Source organism: Sceloporus undulatus, chromosome 9 (genome assembly GCF_019175285.1).
Source record: "Sceloporus undulatus isolate JIND9_A2432 ecotype Alabama chromosome 9, SceUnd_v1.1, whole genome shotgun sequence".
NCBI lineage: Eukaryota > Metazoa > Chordata > Lepidosauria > Squamata > Phrynosomatidae > Sceloporus > Sceloporus undulatus.
This window is the reverse complement of record NC_056530.1, coordinates 36,001,963-36,020,498: the sequence shown is the minus strand read 5'-3', so window position 1 is coordinate 36,020,498 and position 18,536 is coordinate 36,001,963. Positions and strand designations below refer to the sequence as shown.

The window sequence follows — 18,536 nt, the reverse complement described above, 5'->3', positions numbered from 1 at the left end:
CAGTACTCTGTTTTTAGGGGGTTAATTTTGATGACTCTCTCATACTGATTTGAGGTCAGTCTTGGAGACCATCCTTTGATACTGAGTTAATTTGTGGGACCTTCTTTGATACTCTTTTGGGGTGAACTCCTTGATTTTTGAAGACCTTGCATGATACATTTTAATTTTATTTTATTGGTGATAAAATTGGGGAACCCCATTTTGATCCTCACTGTGAAGATTTGGAAGATCCCTTTGATTCTTACATTGGGGGGAGCGGTGAATTTCGAGCAACCTTTTTGATACTTCTTTACAGGTGAATTTGGGGACCACCTTCAAGCCTACCTTTCACCCCAACTTTGCCCTCTCTCCCTCTCCCCTAATTGCCTCCTACATTGAACCATAGTTTGTTGTTGTGGTTGTGTGGCTTCCAGTCATTTCTGACCTCTTGGCAAATGTTCTTTCTTTCAGTTAGTCTCAAAGGTGTGACAAGATCTCTCTACGTACTTCTTCAGAGGAGGTTTGCCATGGCCTTCCCCTGAGGCTGAGAGAGTGTGACTTGGCCAAGATCACCCAGTGGGTTTCATGGCCGAGCTGGGAATCGAACCCTGGTCTCCAGAGTCGAAGTTCAGCACACAAACCAATACGCCACGTTGGCTCTCTATACCCCTCCGTTAAAACTTTGCAAGGCGAAATACACTCATATCTTTAACTCTCTCAATACTTGTTTTGGGGAGGATCTTTTCTTTCCTAGCTTAGCCTTCCTTTCCTAGCCTTGCTTTCACTGAGCCCTGCTCTTCCAATTTGATTGTGAGTTCCTGCATGTCAGAATGGGGTTGGACTGGATGACCTTTGGGGTCTGTTCCGACTCTAGGAGTCTTTGATTCCAGGGAATGCAATGCCCAAGTGTCTTCTCACTCTTACGCCTTGATTTCCAAGAATACCTTCCCATCCTCTTCTTTCCCCCCAACATTTTGTGTCTCTGTTTAACTTTGGTCCCCCCAATTTCCTTCCTGATTCTTCTCCTCCAGATCCCCAAGTCACTTTGGTTTTCTCTCCCTGTCCTCCCCCAAGATGCTGATGGGGAGATATCTGATCCCTTCTTGTCTATGCTCTTGGATTTGACTTTCCTCCTCACTCTGTTCTTTCTCCCTTCGTCAAACACTTTTCTCAGCCCTGGGTTCTTCTTCTCTCCCTGAAATGCTGATATCTTGATATTTTAGCCTTTCTTCCCTCATTAAGGAAAATAACATCCATTTTCTTGTACTCTGGATCCTTTCCTCCCTTCACTTTTCCCTTGGCACCGTCTCATCCCTTCCAGATGGAGCTCTTGTTTTTGTGTTACTTAGCCCTTTTTTAACCCAGAATCCTATGCCACACTTGTTCTCTTTTTACCCAGTATTCCTTTCCCTCCCCAGCCAGTGGTACCCTGTAAGACTTGAGAGGAGGGCAAAATCAAGGCCCTCTCCCTGGTTTATGGCCTCTTGAAGGATGGAGCAAGCTTGTTTTCTGCTGCTCCAGAGAATAGGACCCAGAACAATGGATGCAAGCTACAGGAGGAGATTCCACCTAAATATTAGGAAGAACTTCCTGACAGTAAGGGCTGCTTGACAGTGGAATAAATCCCCTTAAAGAGTGGTGCAGTCTCCTTCTTTGGAGGTCTTTAAACAGAGGCTGGATGGCCATGTGTCAGAGGTGCTTTGATTGAGAGTTCCTGCATGGCAGAATGGGGTTGGACCGGATGACCCTTGGGGTGTCTTCCAACTCTGTGATTCCCTCCTGAAATGACTTATGGCTGCATCCGCACTGCCAAAATAATCAGGTTTGAATGCACTTTATATGCTCTGGCTCATTGCTAATAATAATAATAATAATAATAATAATAATAATAATAATAATAATAGAGTCAATTGAGCCATAGAGTCGAGCTCCTTCCTTCCTTTTTTTCTTCCTTTCACCGTGTCCCCAAAATGGCCTCAAAAATAGACCTATAAAGTAAGCCTTTACTTCTGTCTGAGGCTGCGTCCGCACTGCAGAAACAATCCAGTCTGACACCACTTTAACTGCCCTGGTTCAGTGCTATGGAAATCTGGGAGCTGTAGTTTATGCTGGCACCCAAACTCTCTGACAGAGAAGGCTAAATGTCTCACAGAACTACAATTCTCAGAATGCCATAGCATCAAACCATGACGGTTAAGGTGGTGTCAGTCTGGATTGTTTCTTTAGTGCGGATGCTTCCTGAATCTTCTTCCTTTTTGCTTCTGTTTGGCTCTCTTGTTGTGCCAGGAAGAGTTGAGAGGTGCCCAGGATGAGCCCCTGAACTTGTTTCCATCACACCTGGACCCATGAATCTGGAATATGCAAGCCGAGCGCATAGGAAAATGGTACCTTGGGGCCTGTACAGAGTGCTTTTTAAATGGCATCTTGAGATTAGAAGCAGGGCATTCAGAACTGGCAGGGGTTGTGGGCACACACCCTGGCATTTTCCGCTTTAGAAGGGAAGAGCCAAAAAAGCATTTTGTGTCTGTGCTTGTTTTCTACCGGAAGCTTTTCTGTGGTTTTGAGAGTTTACTTGAGAAATGGTGGGTCAGAAGGTGGAGGAGGAAGGAGCAGAAGCAGTTGGGCTCCTTTGGAGAGGGAAAAGCAAAAACCCAACAGATTGATGAAAGTCATCTGGACAAAGAAACCACCTATTTGGGTATTTCCTTTATGTTTTATTATTTTGTGATTGTTTAGGAGGATACTTTGCTGTCGCTTCCTTTCTGCATAATGCCTGAAAATACATACAAATGGATAGCATAGGCCCTCATTTTCTTTTTCTCCCTCTTCAGAGATTGGCTGCATGGCTGGTATTTACTCCTCAGCAGGCTGTGTTTGCAAAAATCGTGTCTCTTGCTCGCTGGCGGTGAGCATTAACCCACTGCAGGTGACCAAATGGGGTTCATTTTTATACTTAGAAAAAAAGCCTAAACAGGGAGAAATGTAAGATATTGCACTTAGGCAGAAAAAATTAAATGCATAGATACAGGATGAGGGACGCCTGGCTTAAAAAGTCTACATGCAAAAGTGATCTAGGAGTCCTAGTAGACCACAAGTTGAAAATGAGCCAGCTGTGTGGTGTGGCAGCTAAAAAAGCCAATGTGATTCTAGGCTGCCTCAATACAAGTATACAGTAGTGTGTAGATCAAGTATCATAGAGTTGGAAGAGACCCTAAAGGCCATCCAGCCTAACCCCCTTCTGCCATGCAGGATCTCACAATCAAAGCACTCTTGAAGGGATGTCAGGTTGAAGATGGAGCAAGCTTGTTTTCTGCTGCTCCAGAGAATAGGACATAGAATAATGGATTAAAACCACAGGAAAAGAGATCCCACCTCAACATTAGAAGGAAGAGCTCTTTGACAGTGGAACATAGAAGCGAATGATCTCTTTTCCGGTGGTTTTAATTCATTATTCTATGTCCTATTCTCTGGAGCAGCAGAAAACAAGCTTGCTCCTTCTTCAGCCTGACATCTTTTTGAGGGTGCTTTGATTGTGAGTTCCTGCATGGCAGAGGGGGGTTTGGACTGGATGGCTTTTGGACTCTCTTCCCATTCTATTACTATAACATACTCCCTCAGAGACTGGTGGAATCTCCTTCCAGCTCCCTACGTTGTTCTTCATAGGGCTTTATGCTTTCCAGACCTTTCGCCATTTTATGTGCTCTCCTTTGGACATGCTCCAGCTTCTCAACATCCTTTTTGAATTGTGTTTTGCCAGAATTGGACACATTATTATTCCAGGTGAGGCCTGACCAAAGCAGAATAGAGCGGCACTAACTTCCCTTGATCTAGACAGACACTACTATTGATGCCGCCTAGAATCACATTGGCCTTTTTAGCTGCTGCATCTCACTGTTGTTCCACTATATTCTGCTGTGGTTTCACCTCACCTGGAATAATACTGTGTTTAGTTCTGGCAAAATACAATTCAAAAAGGATGTTGAGAAGCTGAAGCATGTCCAGAGGAGGGTGACCGAAATGGTTAAAGGTCTGGAAACCATAAAGCCCTATGAGGAGAGACTTAGGGACCTGGATATGTTTAGTTGAGGAAGAGAAGGCTAAGAACCATACAATAGCTATGTTTTAATATTTGAAGGGGTGTCACACTGAGGATGGAGCAAACATGTTTTCTGCTTCTCCAGAGACTAGGACCTAGAGCAATGGATGCAAACTACAGGAAAAGAGATTCCAGCTCAACATTAGGAAGAACTATGATTCTCTGATTCTAAGAGGAAACCTCCTCTTTTCTTTTTAAAGCAATTCTCTGAAACGTTGACTTGTTTGCAGGCAGCCTCCAGGATGTTGAGGTGAGGTAAGAAAAATTAGCTAGTTTTTAAAATGAGATCTCCCAGAATCTTTTAGTGGCTGGCTCCCATGGGATGTTTTGGGAGGCGTTGTCCAAAAAAAGAAACTTTCCCAAGCTGAGGATGTAACTGAAACCAGAGAGGGCCAAGAGTCTTTGCCTCCTTGTATGATTCCTAATGTCGTGACCCTTTAATACAGTTCCTCATGTTGTGGTGACCCCCAGCCATACAATTATTTTCATTGCCACATGCAAATATGTATTTTCCAATTGTCTTAGGCGACCCCTGTGAAAGGGTCTTTCGACCCTCGAAGGGGTCCCGACCCACAGGTTGGGAACCACTGATCTAGAGATAGCATCTGGTGTAAGGTTACAGTGTATAGTTTTTAAACAACAAGTGACCAGTTTGAATATTCATAGAATCATAGAATCACAGAGTTGGAAGAGACCACAAGGGTTATCCAGTCCAACCCCATTCTGCCATGCAGGAAATCCAAATCAATGCATCCCCGACAGATGGCCATCCAGCCTCTGCTTAAAGACCTCCAAAGAAGGAGACTCCACTACATATTTCAATGTCCACTTTTGTTTGTTTGCATGCAGTGCGGATGCGCCCTTAGAAGGGAGCTGTGACACCTGGGCTTTTGGAGGCCTCTCTAATATCCTAGTCCTTAGTGTGGTTTTGTGAACATCTTTACAACCTTATTAATGTGAACAGGAAACAAGACAGCCGCGGTCTGCTTTAGATAGAAATAGGGCAATCTCTCAGTTCTTGGTTTTGTGGCATTTCTCAAAACACTTGTTTCATTCTATCTCGGTTCCATATTGTGTTGTAAGACTTCTCTCTCTTCTTGCATACGTTTTCTACTGATCCACATTCTCTCTGTGCCTTTATCACTAAATTGTATTTGTGTTCATTTTTTCATTGCAGCATTTTTACTCACAAACAATTCTTGAGAGGCGTAGAAGAGTTTGCACATCTGTTTTACTCCCTGAAGAGCACATTTGTATGGATTTCTGCAGCAGGATGTGTGTTGTTGTGTATCTTGAAGTCATTTCTGACTTATGGCGACTCTAAAGCAAACCTGTTGTGGGGATTTCTTGGGAAAAAGTATTTAGAGGAGGTTTGCCCTTCCCTTCCCTTGAGGCTGAGAGCGTGTGACTTGCCCAAGTCACTCAGTGGGTTTCATGGCGGAGCGGAAATCGAACCCTGGTCTCCAGAGTCATAGTCCAACACTCAAACCACTACGCCACTCTCTATCCATCGCTAGCCTCAGGATACAAATTGAATATTTCCGAAGGAAAATACAAAGCCAACAGATTTCTTTTCCATCTCTCCTCTGGAAGAGAGAGCAAACAACCAGGATTAAAAATCAGAGTTGGGGAACATGTGGTTCTCCAGATGTTTCTGAACATCATTTCCCATTTGTAATAAGTAATGGGTGCAGAGGTATAATAGTAAACATGGAATGACAACTTCCAAATTGTGACAATTTCTGTAGTGACATTCCCATGGAAAATCCAAAAACGGAGATGGTTGTGTTGACCTCTACATTAATCCCTCCTAGTAGTTTTCATATCTATCATGGACTGGCTTTTGGTAAATCCTGTGGCTCTTGTTGCCCACTCATAACTAACATTTTCCAAACTACTTTGGATCACAACAGGAGTATCTTATCTCACACTACACAATCCTTTTCCTCTCTAGCTCCTGTTTGTTTTCTCAACCTTGGTAGTCATAGGTAGATTGCTCCTGAATACAGGGGCTCTGTTTTAACTCTCATGGCTGCAGCTCTGTTAGGGTCATCCACTCAGCCAAACCATTTTTAATGATTTCTTCTTCTTCTTCTTCTTCTTCTTCTTCTTCTTCTTCTTCTTATTATTATTATTATTATTATTATTATTATTATTATTATTACATTTATTTATATAGCCCCAAAGAATAATGCTTTCTGGAGAGCTCCTGTGCTCAGAAAGTAACAAGTTGATTTAAATAGGAATTATACCAAGGTAACTACATATGGAGAGCCAGCGTAGCATAGTAGTTTTAGTGTTGGACTATGGCTCTGGAGACCAGGGTTCAAATCCCTGCTCAGCCTTGGATAGGTCACATTCTCTCAGCCTCAGGATGGCAAGGGTAAAGCCCCTCTGAAAAAGACATGCCAAGAAATGATTGGGTTGCCTTAGAGTTGCCATAAGTCGGGATTGACTTGAAGGCACACAACAACTACATATAGCATTGGAACCTTAATTTCGTACGAGCAAAATGCAGGTGCATCCAGTGCCTAAAAACTTATTTCCAAGGACAAGAAAAGAGAGAAAAGTAAGCTTATTTCATTTGATCTGGAAGAGAAAATAGAATCATAGAATAATAGAATCATAGAGTTGAAAGAGACCACAAGGGCCATCCAGTCCAACTCCCTGCTATGCAGGAACTCTCAATCAAACCATCACTTTTGCTTTTGGGAATATAATGTATATATATATAATGGATGCTTATTAATACTTCTTTGTAGTAGGTGTCCCTGCCTCCATTCACCAACAGGCCTTTCCTCCCACTTTTTGGAATTAAAAAATAATCCTCGGAAAATAATACGTAAAAATGGTTTTTTGCTAGAATTCCCTCCCACTCCCGCCTTCATATCTTTTAACTGAGCCTCTTTTTTTGCCAGTTGCTCCACTGATCAAGGATTACTCCCATGGAGGGTTGTTGTGAGTCAAAATGGTGAAAACCATGGAAGCAAAGCTCTGTGGAGGAACAGTTAATTGTAACTAATCTGAAGATAAGACAGCATTAGAAATAAGACAGTTAAGTTAGTGGGCTGCAAAATATTATGTTAGTCTGCTGTGTTGGCAGCAGAGTACTGTGGTTGTATCCATGCTGCTGAAATAATGCAGTTTGACACCACTTTCAACTGCTATGGCTCAATGCTATGGAAGTCTGCAAAGTGTAGTTTGTTGCGGCACCAGAGAATTGCATAGCATTGAGACATGGCAGTTAAAGTGGTGTCAAACCAGATTATTTGGCCAGTCTATGAAAGTCTAAAATTACCAAAGTGCACTCTCTGTCTCAGACTCACTAGGTGCCAACAGAGCTAAAATGGAAGTACAGGGAGGGTACACAGAAAGCATTTTTGGCCCTTTGCACAAAATGAAGAGGCTGGCATTGAACCATGGCAGTCAAAGTGGTGCCAAACTGGATTATTCAGCAGTGCAGATACAGACTATGCGTCATTGCTGTGTGCAGAGGAGGGGGCTTCCAGACTCTGGTAGCAATTTTGGTTTTCATTTAGGGCACAGAGCAGGGATGCAGGGTCTTCTGGCTCCATCATTTCCTCGCTCACCTGTACACTGCTCCTGGTCACCTGTGGCGATCATACAAATGTTTATATTCACAGCTGAAATAAGCAGAGGGAATATTTACTGGAAGTTGGCAGAGAGCCTGTCTGCCCATAGTGGCAAGGATGGGGCTTTTGTGGCCTCTAGATGTTGTTGGGAGAGTGTTGTGTGGTATAATGCTTGGAATATTGGGCTATGACTCTGGAGACCAGGGTTCAAATCCTGGCTTGGCCATAAAACCCACTGGGTGACCTTGGGCAGGGCACACTCTCTGACCCTCAGGGGATGACAAATGGCAAACCCCCTCTGAAGAAACTTAACAAGAAAACCTTGTGATAGGTTTGCCTTAGGGTTGCCATAAGTCGTAAAATACCTGAAAGCACACAAAACCACACAGAACTACAAATTCTAGGATTCCATACCATAGAACCATGTAAATTGACATGATCGACGTTGCCATAAGTCAAAAACGACTTGAAGGGAGACAGCAACAACAATCTATTGATCGCAGTGACTTTTAAGGGGACGTGTTAAGCTTTTATCCTTTTCATTATTTTAATGCATTTAAAAATGGTTTTAATTTAGAATTTTTAATGGAATTGTTTATTGAACAATTTAAAAAGCTTCTGTATCAAATAGGTTTTAAATGTACCTTGTTTTAATGTGTTGTAACCACTTTAGGTCCCTTGCTGGGAGAAAGGAGAGGTATAAATTAAATGAATGAATGAATAAAGTACATCCTAGTTGTGATGGGATGGGAGTGTGCTGCAATGTGTCTTATTTCTGCCTTTCTTATTCATTATTCTTACTCTTTCCTCCACCAGCGTCTCCCATGGGCCTGATCAATCCCCGGCGAATGCCATGGAATTTTGCGCTAAGAAGCAGCCCCCCGGTAAGACCTTGGGGTTTTTGGGGAGAATTTTGAGGACAATTTATAATTCCAGAACGTGATTTTTAAAAGAAGAATCTGCAGCGCCCTGCTTTTAAAAAATAGCTGATTGACATCACTCATTATACAGTGAGCCTTTGGTATCCAATAAGGTTTGGTTTCAGGATCCCCCATGGATACCAAAACCCATGGATGCTCAAGTCTCATTAAGTACAATGGCAAAGTAAAATGGTGTCCCTTTTATAAAATGACAAAATCAAGGTTTGCTTTTTGGAATATGCAGTGGGCCCTTAGTATCTGCTGGGGTTTGGTTCCAGGATCCCCTATGGATACCAAAATCCATTGATGCTTAAATCCATGGATAAGGAGGGAGGGCTGTGTATATTTTCTGAATATTTTCAAACTGTAGTTGGTTGAATCTGTGCATGAAGAATCTGTGAATATGGAGGGCCAACTGTCTATATGTGTGTTTGTATGTGTGAATATTTTCAAACTGATTGAATCTGTGGATAAAGACTCTGTGGATAAGGAGAGACAACTATATATATTTCCTGAATATTTTCAAACTGTGGATAGTTGCATCCATACATAAAGAATCCATGGATACAGAGGACCAACTATATACTGTATATTTTTTTACTGTTTTCAAATCGTGGATACCTGAATCTCTGTATAAAGATTTTGTGGATAAGGAGGGACGACTGTATATATTTTTGAATATTTTCAAACCATGGATGGTTGACTGTCTATATATTTTGTGAATATTTTCAAACTGTGGATGGTTGAATCCATGGATAAGGTGGGTCAGCTGTATATATTTTCTGAATAGTCTCAAACCATGGATGACTGAATCTGTGCGTAAAGAATCCATGGACACGAAGGGCTGACTGTAGAAGAGTAACTTCTTTGCGTCCCTTCTTGCTATTCAAATCCTCAGAGAAGGGAGATGAGAAGTTGGAGAAAAAGAGAAAAAAATTATAATGAAGATAAACAAAACTAAAAGGGGTGTTTCGGGGGTTCTTGTTTGAAGGTCATTCTTTTTCATCCTGGAGAGAAGTGACCAGCGGGGTCCCACAGGGCTCTGTCCTGGGCCCAGTGCTGTTTAACATCTTTATCAATGACTTGGATGAAAGAATCGGGGGCATACTTAATCAAATTTGCAGATGATACCAAATTAGGAGGAGTAGCTAATACCCCAGAGGACAGGATCAAAATTCAAAATGCCCTGAATAGACTAGAAAGCTGGGCCAAAGCTAACAAAATGAAATTCAACGTGGTGAAATGTAAAGTACTGCACTTAGGGTGGAAAAATGAAATGCACAAATATAGGATGGGCAACACCAGGCTTAAGAAGCCTTATACGTGTGAAAGGGATCTAGGAGTCCTAGTAGACCACAAGTGGAACATAAGTCAACAGTGCGATGCGGCAGCTAAAAAGACCAATGCAATTTTAGGCTGCATCAATAGAAGTATAGTATGTAGATCAAGGGAAGTAATAGTGCCACTCTATTCTGCTTTGGTCAAGCCCCACCTGGAATATTGTGTCCAGTTCTGGGCACCACAATTCAAAAAGGATGTTGAGAAACTGGAGCGTGTCCAAAGGAGGGCGACTAAAATGGTGAAGGGCCTGGAAACCATGAAGCTCTATGAGGAACGCATTAGGGAGCTGGGGATGTTTAGCATGGAGAAGAGACGGTTAAGAGGTGATACGATAGCCCTGTTTAAATATTTGAAGGGATGACACGTTGAGGATGGAGCAAGCTTGTTTTCTGCTGCTCCAGAGAACAGGACCCAGAGCAATGGATGCAAGCTCCAGGAAAAGAGATTCCAGCTGAACATTAGGGGGAAGGTCCTGACAGTGAGGGCTGTTTGAAACTGACTCCCTCGTAGTGGAGTCCCTTTCTTTGGAGGTCTTTAAACAGAGGCTTGATGGCCATCTCTCAGGGATGCTTTGATTGTGAGTTCCTGCATGGCAGAATGGGGTTGGACTGGATGGCCCTTGGGGTCTCTTCCAGTGCTACAATTCTGTGATTCTATGAAGATGTAGTGATGGGGACTTTCATGTGCACATCTGGACAGAGGAAGGGACTGGCCCTATATGTGTCATTGTTCAGATCTCTCTTTGTTTTGGGTCTTAGTTGGGGGGGGAAATGGGGAAGGCTTCAAAGAGAGAGGTTCTCCCCCGTGATCCCCCCCAACAGCAGTTGCCTGGCCAACATTGTCCCGGCCCCTCATTGGACACTGTGTGACAGTAGGCGGGCTCCTGGATCGTGGAGTTTTCTCCTGCAGAGAGTGGGGAGGGGGGTGCAGAAGGATGGGGGAGGCCGGAGGATGAGGAGGGGGGCCACTGTCTAAGCACAGGGGCCTTCAGGACAGGGCCCCCCTCCCCATACAGACAGGCACACACTCTTGGACCTGGCCCTGCGGTCACCATGACGATCCCTAAGGAGATGCCCGAGAAGTGGCCCTGGGTTGCCGTGGCGACGGACCGCCAAAGCCAGCCACCTGGGGGGACAGGTATTTTCACTGCATGCATGGATGCATGGTGGTGTGTGTGGTGGATGTACATTGGGGGGGGTACATGTGCAAGGGGGGGGTTTTTTTGGCCCGGGGGGGGGGGATTCAATTCCAAACCCAGGGCTGGCCTTCCCATCTTTGTCCTGCCACGACCTCCCTTGAGATGCTGCTGGCATTGCGGCTGTCTCTGAACATTACCTCATACTGCTCCATCCCTTCTGGTTCCTCTCTTTCTCCTTTCCCATATATATGCATGCCTGCTGCCTTATCTGAAAAGACCCCATCCTCACCCCCTTATCTTGTCTCTTTCCACAAGTGACCTTGCTCAAGAGCCTTGAGTTGGGAATGGACAAAGAGACAGGGAAGGTCACTCTTATGTGGAGCAAAGGACTTGAAAAGATGGAGAGGGCTTGTGAAACCCAAAATCAGGAGCATTTTTCCTTTACCCCCCCTTCTCTTCTTCTCTGACCCCCCCCCTTTTTTGATTCTTTTCCTATCATTCGATGCTGCGATGGGGGAGAAGAGGGCAAATGGGCAGAAGAAAGTATTGCTGGGACAATTTTTTTTAGGAAGAACATAATACATAGAAATAGATTTTTAGACAGCTGGATAATATAAATATAATATGGATCTTATTGTGTTATATAAAATAAAAAATGAATAAAGGAACTGAGCAGCACCATTGTCAGGTAGACCCTGGATCCCAGAAGGGTACCATTAATAAAACAAATGTGTGTTTGTGTGTGTGTAACATTGTAATGTGCTTAGTATGGAACATTTTTGCAATCTCTGTTTAACCGTTTTTTGTTTTATATGTTTTAGACTGGGATAGTAAAAGCTTAAAAGGTTTTAATCATTTTAAATTTTATGGCTATATCCTGTCTGTGGTTGTCACAAATAAACTGTACTCTGTGTGTGTGTCTCTTTGTCTGTAAACATGTGTATTCTTAAATATAGTAGCAGAAATAAATCACACTTATTTATCGAAATATAGCAATATATATAGATCAAATGTTTATGCATCTTTGCATATATCGGGACAGTGTATCAGCAGTTCTTTCAGTCAAACTCACAACAGGGGCAAGCTGATGCCAAGGGGTGGTTTGGGTACTTGAAGGGATGTCATATTCAGGAGGGAGCAAGCTTGTTTTCTGCTGCTCCAGAGAACAGGACCTGGAGCAATGGATGCAAGCTCCAGGAAAAGAGATTCCACTTCAACATTAGGAGGAACTTCCTGACATTAAGGGCTGTTCGATAGTGGAACACACTTTTTCCTTGGAGGATAGTGGAGTCTCTTTCCTTGGAGGTCTTTAAACAGAAGCTGGATGGCCATCTGTCAGGGGTGCTTTGACTGAGAGTTCCTGCATGGCAGGGGTTGGACTGGATGGCCCTTGGGGTCACTTCTAACTCTATGATTCTATGGGGGAAAGCACAGTGGGGTCTTGGGATAGAGATGGGTAAAGCTGTGAGATGGGGGGACATGGGTACGATGGTTTCTTTTGGGTGAGGACAGCATTGATCCAGATCTTGTTCTGTTTCAGAGGAGGAAAGGCGGGTGAAGGCAAACGCACGTGAATATAATGAAAAGTTCCAATATGCGGTGAGTTGTGGGTTGTTTGCACAGGGTCGGTCTTGAGGAGGGTGTTGCATGACCCATATTTCCAGTCATAGTTGGGCAAAAGGGGAGTTTATCACATGGGAGGAATTTCTCTTAATTTCGAATGAAAAGAAAGTGGGGCCAGAACGCATTCACGTGAATTAGCTAGTTCAGCGAATTTACGTGAATTCGAATTGTATTCGAACTCATTTCCCATTGCCCAAAAATAGGTTGCCATTGCCCGAAATTGCATGTGGTAGTCTATCACGCAATAACGTGAAACCCCATTATTGTGTTCAGATTGCCATTGGTTTATACTTCCAATTTCCCTTGTCTGATAATGTCCAGGGCTTGTCAGGGATGATCTGGAATGGAAGAGCCTCGGTACTGGAAGTGTATATCTTTAACATCTCTGTTGTGAGCCTGGATTTGTAGATAAAGGGGACCCTAAACTATTTTGGGTGGGAGGTAGAATACTAGTTACAGGAAGCCAGTCTAGGGGCAAGCGTGCCATCCCAGAAAATGCTTGTATGCGTGGAGGTTTTCTTTGAAAGGGAAGCTGTTTTTCCTCTCTGTAACGCGCTCATCCGCCAGCCTGACTCAGCTTCACCCCTTGTATTATGGTCTGGGGTGTGTCGGTGAATAACTTCCCGTTGAGGGAAAAGAGCCAGCCTGTGGTTATAAATAGAGCAGGAGAGGAGAAGGCCAAAAACAAAACAATACACCATCAGAACCCCGGCACAAGCAGCCAAATGGATATGCTAGAATTGGGGGCTAGGTTTTCTCATTTAAAAAAAAAAGCATCAGGAAATTAAAAAGGACTGAGATGAAAGAAAGAGGACCCAAACAGACAGGCCAAAATAAAGCTGGTTTGGGTCACTTTGGAGATATGCTGTTTAAATGACACACACATTAAGAGGCCAGAAGCTGCACCAAAGCTGCACTCCCATCCTTAGGACTGGAGCATGGCTTTGACGCGGCTTCCGGCCTCTTAGGACGCATGCAGCATTTAAACAGCATACCTCCAAAGTGACCCAAAACAGCTTTATTTTGGCCTGTCTGTTCGGGCCCAGAGAGATTTTGAAGGCAGCGAAGGGTGTGATGTTAATGGAGGTAGTTGGAGGGGTCAGACGGAGACTGCTCACTTTTATGCACATCCTACAACTGATGTCCTATAAATGCATCTCAGGAAGTATATACTCGACTATGAGTCGACCTCACCTATAAGTCGAGGGCAGGTTTTGGGGGCTAAAATTATGGATTATGATATGACCCATGTATAAGTTGAGAGTAAAATTTAGGGGCATGTGACAAAGGATCTATAGGATGCAGCAAAGGAAAGTGATGCCAAGGAACTTAAAATTCCAGCAGGCGTAATTTTTTGTGCTCATGGATAAGAGAAAACAGAGGGGCGTCAATGCTTTCAGGACAGATTACATTTTTGCCTTTCATGAAGAGATAGTTCCCTTTTTATAAGAGTTAAAGTACAGTACTTACATTGATCCGTGGATAAGTCGACTCAGGTTTTTGGGGTCAATTTTTTGATTAAAACTTCTAGACGTATATATGAGTGTATACATTAAGCCTATGAAAGTTCGTGCTGCCAACTTCTTTCTTTCAGTTAGTCACAAAGGTGCTACAGGATCGCTCTGCACACTGATTTTATGGGCTAACATGGCGGTGTCTTTGGATTCTACATGCTACAACTGTGCCCTTGTTTTTGTCATGCTACCCCTTGACTTTGTTTTTAAATCTGCTTTTAAAGCACGTTTGGAGCTGTGTTTTTGGTTGGGAGAATCCAGCTAGGAAGAAAAGTGGTAAAGAAATGCCTTGTGTGCGTGCATAAATTTAATTTGATGTTTCTCTCTCTTTCAGAGTAACTGCATCAAGACATCCAAGTACAATGTGGTCACGTTCCTTCCCATCAACCTCTTTGAGCAATTCCAGGAAGTGGCCAACACTTACTTCCTCTTTCTTCTTATCCTCCAGGTGAGGCTTGCTCAGGGATGGTTCTTTCAAGGTGGGGTGGCTTGTCTCCTCCTCACCTGGGTGGCACTGCACAGCCATCCTTTTTGGATCTCTGGCTTAGGGCTTGTTTGGATCCCTGGTTTAGGGTTATGTTTTTGCGGAAACGTTGGGACCTGGGCCATGTTTTTATTTTAATCTGGGTCACAGGGGAAGGCTCTATGGAAGTGCCTTACCTTCACTTACCTGCCTTCACTTACCTGCCTTCACTTACCCCGCTCCTGTGTCTTCCTCCCTCCCAGCTGATTCCGCAGATCTCCTCCCTTTCGTGGTTCACCACCATAGTGCCTTTGGTTCTCGTGCTTACCATCACGGCGGTCAAGGATGCCACTGACGACTATGTGAGCAATATTTTGGGGAGGGCGATGAGGGATAGATAGGATGGGGCAGTGGCAGGATGGGAGGAGTGGCAGTGGGATTAGGTGTGGTGATCTGGACCCATATTAGGGATCACAGGGATACAAGTGTTGTGGGAGGGAAGGGAACATGGTTACTCCTGTTTAATTCACACAAGGATGCATTTTGGGGGAGGGCTAGAAATCCCAGCGTGGTGTTGGACTATGACTAGAGATCATGGTTTGATTCCTCGCTCAGCCGTGGAAACTCACTGGGTGACCTTGGGCGAGTCACAACCAAATCATTATTGACATTTTTTTTCAGAGGGGATTTACCATTGCTATCCTCTGAGGCTGAGACAATGTGACTTACCCAAGACTGAGCGGGGATTCAAACCCTGGTCTCCATAGTCATAGTCCAACATTCAAACTACTATGCTTCGCTGGCTCTCCATATGTAGTTACCTTGGAATAATTCCTATTTAATTCAATTTGGGTTATTTTTGGAGCACAGGAGCTCTCCAGAAAGCATTTCTTCTTATAGGACAGTGGGTCCCCAACTTCAATCCTCCAGTTGCTTTGGACTTCAGCTCCCATAGGTCCTTACTGTTGGCTAAGCTGGCTGGGGCTTCTGGAAACTGAAGTCCAAAACAGCTGGAGGACCAAAGTTTGGGAACAACTGCTCATCCTGAGAAAACCATGTGATAGGTTTGCCTTAGGGTCCCCATAGGTTAGAAACAACTTGAAGGCATAATACAACACAAACAAGAAACCCTGATGAATTGCACCTTCAGATGCAGCATTATGTTTAGTCCACTCAGGGCTGGATTAAGATGTGCTTTGACCCTGAGCAATGTCAACCTCCTCCCCCCAAAGATGGATGTTATGTATAAGTTGGAACAGTTTAAAAGGTGTTTGTACTTCCAAGTGTATTTTGAGACCTCGGGGTTATTGTATTTTGCCATTTGTGGTCTTTCACGTGGCCTGCCATGGTTTCTTGTGCAGCCTCTGGACCTTCCTTGAACCCTCCAGTTTGCTAATAAAGTATTTTCAGAAGGCAGAAATCCTGTTTCAGAAGGCTCCAGAAGTTGCAGTTCTACATTTTAAGTCTATTTTGACTTCCTCTGCACCCATTTGCTCACTTTTAGTTTCAGAACAGGGGATAAGGGCAGCTCATGAAGGTCTGGAAAATGGAGTCAGTATGACCCCCTGGACCCTCCATGGCTAGCCATCCCTGATTCAAAGTCCTTTCATAATGTTGAGACCCTAACTTCCTTTGCTTCTGCTGTGGCCATTTCCCACAGTAGCCAGTTGGATGTCTCCCAGAAGTCCGCATTAAGGGTCTAAGGCAATCACCTTTCCCTATTGTGGTTTTTTCATCAACCAGTTCTTGCAGGTAAAATGCCTTTGAATAAGGGACAGTGTCTGGTGAGAGAGCCAGTTAGGATTCTCACCCAGCCTCTTTGAGCCAAGAGCATGGTCAGGATTCCTGAGAGAAGGGCTGAACTGGTTGTTAGTGGCGTTCCCTCTTCTCACCTTACACTGCTATTTTTTCCCTGCAGTTTCGTCACAAGAGTGACAACCAAGTGAACAATCGCCAGTCCCAAGTGCTGATCAATGGGATGTGAGTATTACTGTAGTTGCTGTGGATCTCTTGGGGTTGGGGAGCTGTTCATGTCAGTGTGTTGAGGCAGCATTCTGATACTCATCACAACTGCCCTGGAATGGGACAGATGGAATGGGGGGGGATTTATGGGTTTAGTATTATATAACTACCCTATAACTACCTTTCTTCTTCGTGGTCTCTGTGAATCATACAAATGGGTTTCACTGCGCCTGCGCAGTGCTGTTCGGATACTTCTAGAATCACTGGGCAAAGTACATAATAGCAGAGCAAAATGGCATCCTTTAAATAAAATGGAAAATCAATGTTTGCTATTTAGAATTTATACTTTTTTGAATATTTTCCAGCTGTGGATGCTTGAATCCGTGGATAAAAAACCCATGCATAAGGAGGGCCGACTGTACTCTTGCTTTAGAGTGGCTACATAGTGTAGTGGCTTGAGTAATGGACTAGAACTGTGAGAGACTAGGGTTTGCATTCCCACTTGGCCACAGGAACCCATTGGGAAAGTCATGCTCTCTCAGTCTGAGAGGAGAGTAACGGCAAATCTCTGAATAAATTTTGCCAGGAAAACCTGAGGATAGGGTTGCCATAAGTCAGAGTCAGCCTGGAAGCATGTAACAACAACCGCAAGCTTCTCCTTGTGGCTTGGGGAAGCATTGCTGGGGTCTTTTCCCTTCCAAATCCCCTTGCTTGACTCACAACACTTTTGCTTTATTAATAAAAAACTGTCTCACATTTATGTAGGACATTTTCAACCTTTCAGGGCATTTTGCTCTGAAGGTAGGCCAGTCGGTTACGACATACAGTGTTAGGGCTTCAGGCTATTTTGTGTTAGTATCTCTCCATGTATCTTACCTACCCTGCAAGGTTGCTATAAGGCAGCAACTGCGGTGGGCCTGAGAGCTCATTTTCTGATCCTGGGATGCTCCTCCTGGGAACAGAGTAAAACCAAAACTGACAGAAAATCAATTTCGGGTGTTGAAAACATTGTATTTCTTGATGTTAAACAATGCAGGAGGAGATCTCCAACCTACTTAAAGGGCAAATTGCCCACTCTTTGTAGCTTATGGGAAGCCGAGGGTCACAGAAATGGCATTAGGACTCCATTTTGCCCTTCCATCACGGAAGGATTCCTGAGAGGTTTTATATCAGGAGTGCACAAAGTGCAGCTCTGGGGCTATTACTGTGGCCCTAAAAGCACATTAGAACTCAACATTTCCCCAATGCCCTCTCAGGGATGTGGGAGTATTTGTGCTACTTTCTGGGGACTCAGCCTTCTGTAGTTATTCCTGGTTTATATTAACTGTTTTGAAATTACATTCCTTGTGCAATGTAAACATAATAACCCAGACCAAGGTCTTTGTAGTGCAGCCTGTTTCTGACAGTGCAGAGCCAGCTGCTTCCAGGTCTTGAGAAATTAGTATTCTGCCCATTCCCTGAGTCTGATTTTTAAAGGGGGGCTGCCTCTGAACTAGGAGGCTCTATTCTGTCTTGACTTGGCCACAGTCCTACCACGGGATTAGAGCTACAGAATCAGTTGGATTTATCTAAACGTTGGCTTATAATTCAGCCCTCTGTACCCACATATTCTTTATCCACAGATTCAAGCATCCACGGCTTGAAAATATTTTAAAAAATAGATAAATTCCCAAACCAAACCTTGATTTTGCCACTTTAGATACAGACACCACTTTACTACTCCACTGCATATAATGGGACTTGAGCATCCACAGATTTTGGTATCCATGGAGGTGTCTTAGAACCAAACCCCAAGGACCCACTGTATATCAGTCTCCTGTAGTTGGGACTACTCATAAGTCTGAGGCCTTTATATTCACAAACCTATTCATGAGAACATCTAAAGTCAGGATTCCCCCACCCCACTC

At 43.8% G+C, this 18,536-nt stretch overlaps 1 protein-coding gene across 1 annotated transcript in view; it reads left to right on the top strand.

Annotated features, from left to right (window-relative positions):
- ATP8B2 (ATPase phospholipid transporting 8B2) overlaps positions 1-18,536 on the top strand; it is a 57,456-nt gene that overhangs the window by 3,329 nt on the left and 35,591 nt on the right. The window contains exons 2-6 of the mRNA XM_042439768.1: positions 8,485-8,552; positions 12,608-12,666; positions 14,539-14,652; positions 14,931-15,029; positions 16,586-16,647. Coding sequence (XP_042295702.1) covers positions 8,522-8,552; positions 12,608-12,666; positions 14,539-14,652; positions 14,931-15,029; positions 16,586-16,647 — 365 coding nt within the window. The 5' untranslated portion in view covers positions 8,485-8,521. The remainder of the gene's footprint in view (positions 1-8,484; positions 8,553-12,607; positions 12,667-14,538; positions 14,653-14,930; positions 15,030-16,585; positions 16,648-18,536) is intronic.